Source organism: Carcharodon carcharias, chromosome 21 (genome assembly GCF_017639515.1).
Source record: "Carcharodon carcharias isolate sCarCar2 chromosome 21, sCarCar2.pri, whole genome shotgun sequence".
NCBI lineage: Eukaryota > Metazoa > Chordata > Chondrichthyes > Lamniformes > Lamnidae > Carcharodon > Carcharodon carcharias.
In genome coordinates this window covers 44,996,526-45,010,349 of record NC_054487.1, presented here as the reverse complement: position 1 = coordinate 45,010,349, position 13,824 = coordinate 44,996,526, and the positions used below count along the sequence as shown (strand labels likewise).

General features: G+C 38.9%; 1 protein-coding gene across 1 annotated transcript in view; it reads right to left on the bottom strand.

The window, feature by feature from the left end:
• Nucleotides 1-1,440: 1,440 nt before the first annotated feature.
• Nucleotides 1,441-13,824, bottom strand: part of LOC121293057 (IQ motif and SEC7 domain-containing protein 3-like) — a 272,674-nt gene continuing 260,290 nt past the window's right edge. The window contains exons 12-13 of the mRNA XM_041215648.1: nt 13,778-13,824; nt 1,441-1,875 (exon numbers count right to left, since the gene is read on the bottom strand). Coding sequence (XP_041071582.1) covers nt 1,441-1,875; nt 13,778-13,824 — 482 coding nt within the window. The remainder of the gene's footprint in view (nt 1,876-13,777) is intronic.

Below are 13,824 nucleotides of genomic sequence, written 5' to 3'. Positions count from 1 at the left end.
GTGCTATTTTAAGAAAAATACACTCCAAAAGAATACTGGAAGCAACAAGAAACAGTAAATACTTTGATAAGGAGCATCACGAAGCTTCATCATGATAAGAGTATTCATTTTCTGAATCTACTAGCATATGAAAGTTATATGCGTTACAGAATTCCTGGCCTCCATTGCAGAATCTCTATTCCCACTCCTTTGCTTCACCCACAGTTCTTTGAAGCACAATGCAATCTTTTAAATCTTTTAACTTCTACTGTTGCTCTACTGTTGTATTACCTATATTGCTGATGTGATGAGTGAGGTACTCTAACCGATCAAAATGGTGGCATGTGACAAAAGAAAATATAAAATTCCTGAAGATTCTATTCTAAATTGAAGTGGTCTATAAATTCAGATACATTTAAAAACAGCTGTGCATGAAAACTCAATATAAAAACTTACTCTGCTTTCTTTAACCTACCAAAAGCTTATTAACAGCAATGTTAATAATGGTCAATGCAATCTGTGAATTTGGATTATCTACAATAAAATGGGAATGCTTCCATCAAGCAGCCTTTACATTAGGTGAGTTTTACAATTTAAAAGTTATTAAAGCTGTGCCCTTGTTGTCCAAAGATACACAATTCTCATCAAATATTCACTAAATCACTAGTTGCACTAGAAAATTAGTAGTCTATACTTGGGAAGTCATTTTGTGTGTGTTTCTGTCTTCAAGCCAGAAGAAGCCTTTTTTGATTTCTCAGGTACTCTGCTGAGGGATGACTAATGAATTCTGGCATCTTAGCCCCTAAATTCCCAATAAAGTGACAGTATATATTGTGCACAGGCTGTTAAGAAGCAGGTTGAAAATACCCAGGGCCATTAGTTAATCAAACACAAACAGATTGTTCAATATTAAATGAAGTATGAAATGGTGATGAAGAGTAACAAGCCCAGAGCATTAGACTCTGAAGGAAAGGCAGTTAATAGTCCAGATCTGACTGACTCAGACTTCAGCAAATTTCCCAGTCTCAGGCAAATCATCAGGTGAACAGAGGGAGAAAAGTGAGGGAGCATTCCACATAGCATTCAAATACATCTTCTGATGGATCAACCAAGTATTGGCATTGAAGGTAGCCACAGAATCGACCATGGACACAGTTTTTCCTGCCTTCTTGATTGATGCATCCAACACAGGATTTTGGGTAATGGGAATTAGAGGTTAGAGGAGAGATAACTTGGCATGGGGAACATTCAAAAATTAACACATTATTTACACAATATTTACAATTTAACAGCCCACCAGAGATCTGAGTCACTGTGCCTCAGTGGACAAAATTGCCACTTGAATAATGCAGTCATAGGGAAAGGACAGATGGCGTCTTCATTAGTAAATTATACTAGATAAGGACCTGTGAAACAAAAACAGACTTAATCTGGCTTTAAGATTGTTTTGTGTAAGGCTGACTACACTAAGCTTCGTGATCCACTGGAATATCTACGTCTGCGTACAAAAGGGTTGGGAGGACAATACTGGTGAGGGTGGTTGTAGGGTGGAGGTGGAGGAGGCAGAGGTGGCTGGTGAGTGGTTTTTACAGGTGTTCCTTGTAGCCTGTCTTCTTTTAATTTGCGAGGTGTGGAGCTAGTGGAGTTGGTGTCTAATCCCGTTTGGTGAATAGGCGTTTCATTCTGAGGGGTGTCCACTTTGTCCGGTTTTACAGGGAGTACTATGACGTTCACAATCTGTTGGCACTGGAGTAGTGTTTCAGGGAGATGATCCACAGTTCCTGTTACTGCTGAGTTTTCTTGCTTGATGTTAAGGAGGGTGCTTTGCTGGACTGCGCACTCCTGGTTCCCCACTGAACTGTGCTGGTAGGCTTGAAGCCTGTTGTGAATTGACACCTAGGTTAGAAACAGTCAACATATTGTTACTTTGTATATTTATATATATATATATATATTTCAGCAAACAAACTGCTCTTGTTCTTCATGACTAATGTTCAGGAGATATAGGGCAATACTTAGTTTGAGAATTTTCGCACCGTGCTTGGCAATTGTTTCAGAAGAGATGATCTGACTTCATAAATTCACATACTCTAACTCATGAACATTTGCAAAAGTGTTTTTAAGTTTGTAGTTATTCTTGAACTATTTGGAATAAAGCTTTTTCTTTGTGTGCAATCGGTAATTGTGGTGCATTTTGTTCCAAAAATTGCACTCATTTTGAAAAGTCTTTATATTCTTTGATATATGTAAGTTTGTTAATTTGATAATGTTTGATTAATACAACTGAAAATAGGTTTATCAAAAAATAACATTTTATTAGGAACATAGAAGAAGTAGACCATTCGGCCCATCAAGCCTGTTCCACCATTCAGTTAGATCATGGCTGATCATCTACCTCAATGCTATTTTCCCGTACTATCTCCATATCTCTTGATGTCATTAATAACCAGAAATCTATCAATTTCTGTCTTGAACATGCTCAATGACTAAGCTTCCACAGTCATCTGGGGTAGAGAATTCCAAAGATTCACCACACTCTGAGCGAAGAAATTCCTCCTCATCTCAGTCCTAAATGGCCTACCCCTTATTCTGAGGCTGTGCCCTCTGATTCTAGACTATCTACATCTACATCTATCTACATTTATTAATAGTATCAATTCATCACATCTGAGTAACCCAATTTTAAATCACTGAAAATAGCTTTAAACAGTTGCTTGTGACATGCCCCTTTTAATGTGGACTTGACTGGAATGAGACAGTAAGGTTTCCCCAGCAAAGTTCGGGTCAATGGCTTTGTTCCCACCCAGCAGGGCCACTGAAAATCTCTCCCTATGCCTCTCATTTTGTGGGTGTGTAAAGAGAACAGTACACATAGGGTGTCCTAGAAATGACATCTAGATGTCACTGTTTTCTAACTTCATAGCAATTTTATAAATTGTTGCTATTTGCAAAAATGAAATGCTCTCAATCTCCTCTCTCCCATTTTAGTTAAATTGGCATATTGCCATCATAATCCTGGAATATAAAAAGGTAGAGATAAAGTCACCATTTGGAACCAAATGCTTTGTAGAAAGCACCAGAATGAATATTTGTGAAAGAGAAGCTGTTTGTGTTTTCATAGCTGTGTAAATCAGGTCTCAGTGAATCACGGCTAACTTCAATGCTCATCTCTTGCCATTTCCAGAAACTGCACTATAATTTATAACGCTTAAACTTTTCTTCACACCTGCTCAACATAGTCAATATCATCAGTTGATGTCACAGGTCACTCTGTATCACAGACTTATGAAGCCCCATTTGTAGTTCTGCACAGGTAATAGAATTGGTCACAAATATATTGTGCTATAATAAATGGCCCAAAATTGCTATTAAAATAAGGGTAAGGCTAATGGCGCTCACCAGTATTTAAGTGAAAATGTCACTACAATTTCAGATCAAGACTGACACATGATTAAACACAGAAATCAAGGAATTGATGCTGGAGAGACGTAGTTCGTTATCTTCCCAAGAATTGAATCTTGCAATGTTTTGATTTTAAAATTCGTTTTCTGTTTTCAAATCTCTCCAGGACTCTGCCCCTCCCTATCTCTGCAATCTCCTTCAGCCACATCACCATCTGAGATAGCTGCATTCATCGAATTCTGGCCTCCAGAGCATTCCCAATTTTGTTTTGTCATGTTTTGTTTTATAATGCTCCTGTAAAGCCCCTTGGGACATTTATTCTGTTAAAAAATCAGTTGTTGCTCTTGTTGTTGAAAGTTAAATCAAGTTGTTTCAAGTCTAAATACCCTTTTAACAACATGCTAAGTTTTAACTATGCCATTCAACCTCTCTGGCACTGAATTTAAAATTCTTTCACAGGATGTGAGCATCACTGGCTGGGACAGCATTTATTGCCCATCCCTAGTTGCCCTTGCGAAGGTGGTGGTGAGTTGCCTTCTTGAACTGCTGCAGTCCATGTGGCATAGGTACACCTACAGCTGTTAGGAAGGGAGTTCCAGGGTTTTGACCCAGCGACAGTGAAGGAACTGCAATATATTTCCAAGTCAGGGTGATGAGTGACTTGGAAGGGAAGTTGCAAGTGGTGGTATTTCCATTCATCTGCTGCTCTTGTCCTTCTAGGTGTTTGAGATATACAGTGTGTATAGAGGTACAGAGGTCTAGAAGTGTGGAGTCTCATTCCTTCAGGTTTTCATTATTATTTGAGATTTAAAAAAAACTTTATCTTTTTGTCTTGTTTTTTTTCTCTCTCCCTTGATCCCATCTTTTGGTCTCTCTGTGTAGTTCTTTTTCTGTACTTGAATTGAAATTGAACCACTAGTCTAACTTACAAGACTTGGTTCAGACTCTTCAATCTGATTAGTTAAGATGATAACCAGTTGCTTGCCTTTTTCACTCAAATCCCCGATGCCCTGTAGAGACCATCACATCATTTTCATCTCATATCGCCAGCAACTTGCAGGGCAAAATCTCATGGAAATTAAATGGACAAGGGCAAGTCTAACTAAAACCGTTCATTGGTCTGTGCTACAGCAAGTTGTGGGCCATTATGATTTTCACTCTCTTTTGGAAGATCCGCCTCCACCTGATTCAAGGGAGTAGTGCCTTACCAGCAGAGAGTGGAATTCCAAGTCAGAAATACAGATTTATTACTGTTATCTATTAACAAGAAAAAGATTAAAAATATGAAAAAATATGTAGAAAGTTTGGGAGAAACATATCTAGTAGATTCTCTCAATTTCCCACCATACGTCAGCAAAAACCCCAGGAAAATGGTGTGAAACACCATTTATGCCATTGCTCTGGGATTTCTACCAAGAGATTGGGAAATCCTTTGGAAACTCTACCTAATAACACATATTGCTATGCCATCTTTTGAATGCACCAATATGAAAGTTCAAAGGCATTTTTTTTCTTTTAAAACACATAAGATAAAGACTCAGAAGCCTTGAAAGATACATGAGATATTTCTGTGACCTTGTGGGGAAGGAACTGCACTCAGATGGAAGACGTGTTTGAGGATCAGATTTACACTTTGTCACTGACATGATCTGCACTTGCTCTAAGCATGACTTCCTGACTGAGGGTATGAGATTGCAAAATTAGCCCTATTTACTACATCACTTATACATGATATGCTTGTGATAAAAATAGCTCACATCTCTAGAAACTTTTCTCTTGGCCCAAACCAAAAGATTTTTCTAGAGACAGAATCTACTTGACACACCATATGCCGTTCTGGTCATCATGTAGTGAGAGATGGATATTATTACATTTAGAAAAGTGATAAGATGGATCAATGACAATAGCCCGATTTTAACTCAGGCCGGGAATCAGGTAGATCTGGCCGAAGAGGGCTGAATGTGTCTCTATAACACTCAGGAATTTTAAATCCTGTACCTCACCTGCACACTCCTGGTTGGTTGCTCATCCAAGAAGCCAGCCAAGAGGTGGCAACTGATTGGAGGACGGGAGTGTAATGTAGGGTAGCAGGAGGTAGGGTTGCCTGTCCAGCTCCTATAGCACACAATATGCTGTGGGGATTGACTTCACAATCAGAAGGTAGAAAACCTGGGGAGGCCAAAACTTTACTTATGGGGCCTGGAGAAAAAACTCTTGCTCCTCCTGACCCCACAAGGATAGTACAATTACTTAACTGTTTTAGCCTCTTCCAGCTCAACTCTTCTTTCCAGTTAGACATGGGGAGGGGAGGAAGTACATGGCGGAGAGTTGTATAGGAGTGGGGATTGGCAGCAAGTTAAACATCAGGGAGGAAGTGAGACATTGGAGGGGACAGACATACATCAGGGAGTCTGAAATGGTGCTGGAGGGGGATTGTAGGAAATCAGGATGGGAGTTGGATATTGGCGGGGGAGTAGGATATTAATGGTGATGACTGACAATGGGAGGAAAGAGATTGACATCCAGGGTATGGAGTTGTATGTGGGGGGGAGGGTGAACATTGGGGGTGGAGTCGGACTTTGAACAACTTGAATAACTTTCTCAAAACATTCTTGTTCAACAACTTTCTCAGCTAGGCCTCCTTTGCCAAAGTGAAAAGTATTCACTGTTGCAACAAAAAAATCAAACAAAGAACATATTGTTACCATTCACAATAATTCTTCATAAATGGTTAATAATAAAAGAGGACCTGATGGTACGTGGGGCTCATTTTGTTCTGTAGAAGTACATTGGTATAGAAAAAGTAAAATTATCTCAAATTAAACATTGACAGTCAGGCAAGGAGCTGCAGGTTGATGCCAATGAAGGGTAAATTTAGGAATGACGTCAGGAAGTTCTTTACACGAGGACTGTTATTGCCTTGAACAGACCTGGCATTTAGCGAAAACAAAATCGTAGCATAATTTAACAAATAGTTGGATGCAGTGATGGGGCAGGAGATGAATATATTTTCTGGATGGATGAATTTGCATGAGTTAAATGGCCCTTCTCACCTGCATTTATTTTGTGCTCCTAGATTGTTTATTCGGTGCACATTATGTGATTTGCTGATGAATTTGTAGATAACATTTCCTCTATGGGAATTTGGTTGGAGTTTTCAGACATTCTGAGCTCCTGGAGTAACCTGGAGCAGGGCTTCTCAAATACCTGATTCAGACACTGGCCAAATAATTTCTGCAATTGATGTCACAGCATGCTATAAGTATTTTATCTGTTGATTGGCCACCAAAAGTCATGGTGTATCAATAACAAAATTACTGTATACTTTTCTTTTTAAGAAAGCAGTGAAGTGTATGACAAAGTGGGGTAAGATCCACCCAAGTGACTCTTATTCTAGCTTCAGTAACCACAGGGGTCCATGAATGTCCATGTACTAAATTGCCAAATTAGTGCCAAAATGGTAATATTCTCTACTCCAGAGAGCTGTGGATGTTCAAATGTTGATTATACCCAAAACTGAGATCAATAGACATTTGGGCACCAAGGGAATCATGGGATATGGGATTAAGGTGGAAAGTGAAGTTGAGGTGGAAGATCAGCCATAATGTTATTGAATGGCAGAGCAGGTTCAAGGGGCCATATGACCTACTCCTGCTCCTATGTTTTATGTTCTAATATTCTAACAGTCACGGAAGGCTCTAATGTCATATCTGAAATGAACTGGATCAAGACTGTATATCAGAAAGTACTGATACAATTTATATTAAGTCAAGTCCACATTATAGATGTTTCTATCATGCATGTGTACAGTTATTCACAGGCATGCATGTGACCCACCTTCCCGCAAACAAACACGCACTCTCTATATTCATAAAGGTTGTAAACCATTACCTGAGAAAATGCTAAATAGCTGGCTCAGCGTAAAATTCAGCAGGACATTTCAGCTTTAAAGAAATTAATTAATTGTATTTTTGTTTGCTTTCTTAAACATAGTTTCTTGTATCTCTTAATCGCTTAAATATAGGCACTTATAACACTTAGCACTACTTCCAAATTAGGCAAAAAAATAACTATAATAATTTAAAGGGGTAATGCTATTGTCCTGAATTCAGTATAAGAATAATCGTATTAGGAGAATCATAGGAGTGTTGAGGAGGAGAGAAAGAAGATGAGAGAGAAAATATTTTAAAATGAGGCTTATAAGTGTTGAGGCAGTGAGAAAGAAACTAGTACAAGAGGGCCTGGGGTCAAAATCCTGGAACTCGCTCCCTAGCAGCACAGTGAGTGTACCTACACCTCATGGACTGCAGCAGTTCAAGAAGACAGCTCAACACCACCTTCTCAAGGGTAACTATAAATGGGCAATAAATGCTAGCCCAGCCAGCGAAGCCCAATTCCCACGAATGATTTAAAAAAAGATGGTCTATTGAAGTTCTTGAAGCAAACAACTATAACTTTAGAAAAAGAACAAGATGAGAGCATGATTGAGAGCACTGACAAAGAACAATCAAGTCAAAAGCGAAAGAAGATTATTGATCAATAAAAATGAATAAGGTAAAGTCTGGAGAACACTGGGGAAGACACAAATAAGTTGGGAGAGAGGTGGTGAGAGAGATAAGAGAACTTCCAACATTTAGAATTATGCTAGTAAAAGGACATTACAATGAAAAAAAAAAGTAAGACTACAAGTTGAGTGACCAAATGGTGGAAAGGAGACAGTCAAACTGAGAAAGAAGAGATGGAAAAGCATTGTGGCAGAAAGATATGAGCTTTCAGATTAGGAATATAAATTGGCTGAAGGAGAGACAATGTTGAGCTACAGAAACAACATGAAAACAAGATAATTAATTGTGAATAGACAGTAAGAAGCTGTGCAAGAGATAGGAACAAGTTATAAGAAGAGTAGTAAATGGTTGACAAATATGTGAAAATTATGGACAAGGAAAGGAAAAATAACATGAGGGGGAGAACTTAGAAGAAGAGAAAATAGATAGAAATCATCTAAGAGAAGGTTGTGGAAGAAAGATGTAAGTTGGAAGATATTTGAATATTATTGATGAGAAGAGAAAAGAAAATCAATCTGTGATTGGAAGCATTGTGAAGGAGTTAAAGGAGATTATCGATAGTGCCAAGTGAAGGAGGGAAAGAAACTGAAGAATTAGGAGAGCTGGAAAGATGAGGTGAAGCAGAAACTGGGGAATAATGTGGATAAGAGAGTAAGGAAGATGGAGTACATTTAGGAACATAAAAAGCAAAGACACAAAAATAATGGAGCTAATCCCTAACACCCAGCCTAGTGCTATTCCATTCATTCGTTATTACGTTAATTCTTAGAATTCAACTGCAATTAAACTGTTTCTGTTGCTTTTGTCTCAACTACTTTTCTTTGATGATTATTCCAAACACTATTCATTCAATGAATAAATAAACCATTAACCAATACCCATTCTACTTCGAATTTGATTTTAATCACTAATGTGATTTTATATTTTCCTCCCTTGCTAAATTTGAAGCAAAATGTATAAAAAGGAACAAGATACTTGAGAAGAGTAAGTAATTTGGTAAAGGGATTGGGCACTGTTATCGAAGGTAAAATAAACTAAGAGAGATAACAAATATTATGAAGACAAAAACATGCTTGGAGAGGTGATGATTCAGGAAGAACACACTTAAGGTGAAATAGAAAACGATTTGTGGAAGAAAAAAACAAGGGAGGAGACTTTTGGTGAAGCTTCTCATAGAGACAAGCAAGTTGAAGGAGAAATTGATAACTTTGAGAAAGAACGAAACAATATATGAAGGATAAACAGCATGAGGGAGAATAATGCAAGCTGATGGGAAATATTGATCACAGGAAATGAGACAAGCTGAGAGAGCAGAACAAGCAGACACTCAGATCGTTGTGAGGATGAGATAAATGAATTGGGATGAAAGTGAAGAACAAGTCACAGATGTTGGCAAGGAGCAAACCAGCATGAGAGACATTCATGAGAGCTAATGGGAAGAAATGATTAAACTGAGGGAGATAAAAACATAAGAACTAAGAGCAGGCAATTCAGCCCCTCGAGCCTGCCCCGTCATTCAATACAATCATGGCTGATCTCATTTCGGCCTCAACTCCAATTTCCCACCCTCTCCCCATAACCTTTCAACCCATTACTAATTAAAAATCTGTCTATCTCCTCCTTAAATTTATTCAGCATCCCGCATCCACTGCACTCTGAGGTAGTGAATTCCACAGATTCACTACCCTTTGAGAAAAGTAATTCCTCCTCATCTCTGATTTAAATCTACCACCCCTTAGCCTAAAACTATGGCCTCTCATTCTAGAATGCCCCACAAGGGGAAATATCTGCTCCATGTCTACTTTGTCTATCCCCTTTAGTATCTTATATACTTCAATTAGATCTCCTCTCATCCTTCTAAACTCTAGCAAGCGTAGGCCTAAACTGTTCAATTTCTCCTCATAAGACAAGTCCCACATCTCTGGAATCAATCTAGTGAACCTCCTCTGAACCGCCTCCAATGTGACTATATTCTTCCTCAAGTAAGGGGACCAAAACTGTGCACAGTACTCCAGGTACATTCTCACCAATGCCTTGTACAGTTGCAATAACACTTCCCTATTTTTATACTCTATTCCTTTAGCAATAAATGCCAAAATTCCATTTGCCTTCCTTATTGCCTGCTGCACCTGCATACTAGCTTTCAGCGATTCATGCACGAGGACATCCAGGTCCTTCTGTTCTGAAGCATTCTGAAGTTTCTCTCCATTTAAATAATAAGTCGCCTTTTCATTCTTCCGACCAAAATGGATAACCTCAAACTTATCCACGTTAAACTCCATCTGCCAAATTTTGGCCCATTCACCTAACGTCCCATATCCATTTGTAAATTTCTTATTTCTTCATTGCAACTTACTTTCCCACCTATTTTGGTGTCATCTGCAAATTTAGCTATAGTACCTTCTATCCCTGAATCCAAGTCATTAATATAGATTGTAAATAGTTGGGGCCCAAGGACCGAACCTTGTGGTACCCCACTAGTTACAGCTTGCCATCCAGAAAAAGACCCATTTATCCTGACTCTCTGCTTTCTGTTGGTTAGCCAATCCTTTATCCAAGCTAATATATTACCCTTAACTCTGTGTGATCTTATCTTGTGTATTAATCTTTTGCGCGGCACCTTATCAAAGGCCTTCTGGAAGTCCAGATGTTTTCCAAATCTACAGGATCCTCATTATCCACTTTGCTTGTCACATCTTCAGAGAACTCTAGGAAATTAGCCAAACACGATTTACTCTTCATAAAACCATGCTGACTCTGATGGATTGCATTTTGACTTTCCAAATGTCTCATTATTACTTCCTTAATAATGGATTCCAACAATTTCCTAACGACAGATGTTAAACTAACTGGTCTATGGTTTCCTACCTTCTGCCTCCCCCCCATCCTTTTTGAATGAGAGCGATATATTAGTATTTTTTCAATCCACTGGAACCTTGCCAGAATCCAGGGAATTTTGGAATATTATAGCCAATGCATCCACTATCTCTGCTGCCACTTCCTTTAAGACCCTGGGATGTAGGCCATCAGGTCCTGGGGACTTGTCACCCTTTAATCCAAATAGTTTGGTCAGTACTTTTTCTCCAGTGATGGTGATTGTTCTAAGTTCCTCCTTCTCTATACCCTCTGCACTACTTGTTACTATTGAGGTGGTACTAGTGTCCTCCACTGTGAAAACTGAGGCAAAATATTGATTAAGCGTCTCTGCCATTTCTGCATTCCCCACTATTAACTCCCCAGTCTCATCCTCCAAGGGGCCAACATTCACTTTAGCTACTCTCTTTCCTTTTATATACTTGTCGAGGCTTTTGCTATCAGTTTTTACATTTTGCTCTAGTTTTCTTTCATAATTTACCTTTGCTTTTTATTTTTTTTAGTAACCCTTTGTTGATCTTTACAAGTTTCTCAATTTTCCAGCCTGCCAGTGACCTTTGCAATTTGGTATGCCTTAGTTATTGCCTTTATATTATCTTTAACTTCCTTGCTTAGCCATAGATGCTTTTTCCCCCTCTTACCATCTTTCTCCCTCTTTGGAATATATTTTGCTTGGGAGGAATTGAAAATCTCCTTAAATATCTGCCATTGTTCATCACCTGTCCTACCTTGTAGTCTTCCTGCCCGGTCTACTAGGACCAAATCTGCCCTCATGCCTATGTAGTTACTTTTGTTTAACTCCAGGGCATTGGTGTGGGCCTCAAGTTTCTTGCACTCAAACTGAACTTGAAATTCTAGCATGCAATGATCACTCTTTCCTAGAGGATCCTTTACTATGAGGTCATTAATTAATCCCATCTCATTACACAAAACCAAATCCAGAATAACCTGCTCTCTGGTTGGTTCCACAACATATTACTCCAAGAAACAATCTCTAATACACTCTATGAATTCTTCTTCGAGGCTAGCCTTGCCAATTTGAGTAGTCCAGTCTATATGCATATTAAAATGACCCATGATTATTGCCGTACCTTTCGTACATGCTCCTAGTATTTCCTGGTTTATACTGTGCCCTACTGCTGAACTACTGTTTGGGGATCTATAGATTACTCCCACCAGGGACTTCTTTCCCTTGCTATTCCTTATTTCTACCCAGACTGACTCTACATCTTGCTCTCCAGTGTCTATATCATTCCTCACTATAGCACTGATCTCTTCCTTTAATAACAAAGCTACATCACTTCCTTTTCCTTCCTGCCTATCCTTCCGAAACACTGAGTATCCTTGGATATTCAACTCCCAAACCACATCTCAGTAATCGCCACCAAATCATACCTATTTATCTCTACTTGCGCTGTTAACTCTTTAGTTTTATTCCGAATGCTACGCGCATTCAGATACAAAGCCTTTAAGTTTGCCCTATTGTCAATTTTCCCTACTCTTATATGATTCTTTGGTGCAATATGGCGTTCACATGCTCTGTCCCTTCCTTTCACTTTTTGGTTAAGCATGTGCATGAGAGGAGGAGAAGGCAGAGGAAAAGGAAAGGTAATTAGATATTAGAAAGGGGATAAAAAGCACAGAGAGAGAATTTTAGGGATGAGATGAGCATGGTAATAGAGATTACAGTATTACTGCCTGGGAGTATAACATGCAAACTACTCAGAAGGAGAGCAAGCCAAGAATTTAGGGGGAAGAGCGTATTGGGGAAAAAGAAAGCTAGTGTTGTGGAAGAAAGACGTACATTTCAAAGAAAAGTGTTCAAGCACAAAGAAAGAATTTAAGGAGGAGATAGCATATGCTAGGATAGAACCAGGAAAAAATTGAGTAAGAGATAAGCAAACTAGGAGAAACAAAGAGTCTTGTGAAGTATAGAAACAAACTGAGAGAGTTTGTAATTACAAGACAAGTAAACTGGGGCAGATAAAGTACACTGGGAAAATAGCATCAACCTGAAAGAGCTAGAAGGATGGAATATTAGAGGTGAGGCTAGGAAGCTGGGAAACAAACCAATAGAACAAGAGAATAATATTGTGAAGGAGACAAATAATCTATGAAAGACTTTTACTATTTATTCACGGGATGCAAGCAGCATAGACAAGACCAGCATATATTGCCCTTGAGAGGTGGTGGTGGGCTGCCTTCTTGAACCACTGCAGTCCCTGTGGTGCAGGTCCATCGATAATGCTGTTTTCCACTTTGAGAAATAACACACGTTAAAGAGAGGTGTAACAGGATGGGGGAGGCACAGAAGCAAGGAGACATATCAAAGCCTTGAGGCAGAGATAAAATGGCTGAGGAAATGTGTGTTGGAGAGGAGATAAACAAACGCAGAGAGGGAAGATAGTGGTTTGGAGAGAAATAGTAGAAAGCTGGAAAGGAGACACACCACCTTGGGGGTACAGGACAAGAAAAATAAATTGAAGCCGAGATTGGAGGCAGGTGAGAATATTTAGCAGATGGCAAAAGAAGATGGGACGTGGAGCCACTTAGAAGAGAAAGAAGTTAGGAATGAAACACAGCATTATGGATGTACTGAATTTGAAAGCAGTGGGAAGAAAGGCAAGAAGTTGAGACCAGGAAACACCAAACTCCCTTACAATATGAGGTCAGTTGTTTTTCTCTCAAATCATCTCTCCTAATTGATTATCAGCACTCATTGTTCAATAATATTAATAGAAAGATGGAAATGAACAAAGAATGCCAACATCATTGTAAATATTTTGTGTGATGATGACACTGCTTGCTTTCATAATCTCAGGTTTTCAAATCGTACCAAACCAGGTATGTGTTAGTGATGGAGTTAAAGGGCAACGTCAGGTCTGTGTATTTTATAATAAACTGCAGGCAACTATTAAGCAAAAACACAGGCCTGTTCCAAAGCAGGAGCTTCTTACCTCCACAGCGTTGTTTGTGGTCTTGTTTTCTCCAGACTCTTTTTTGC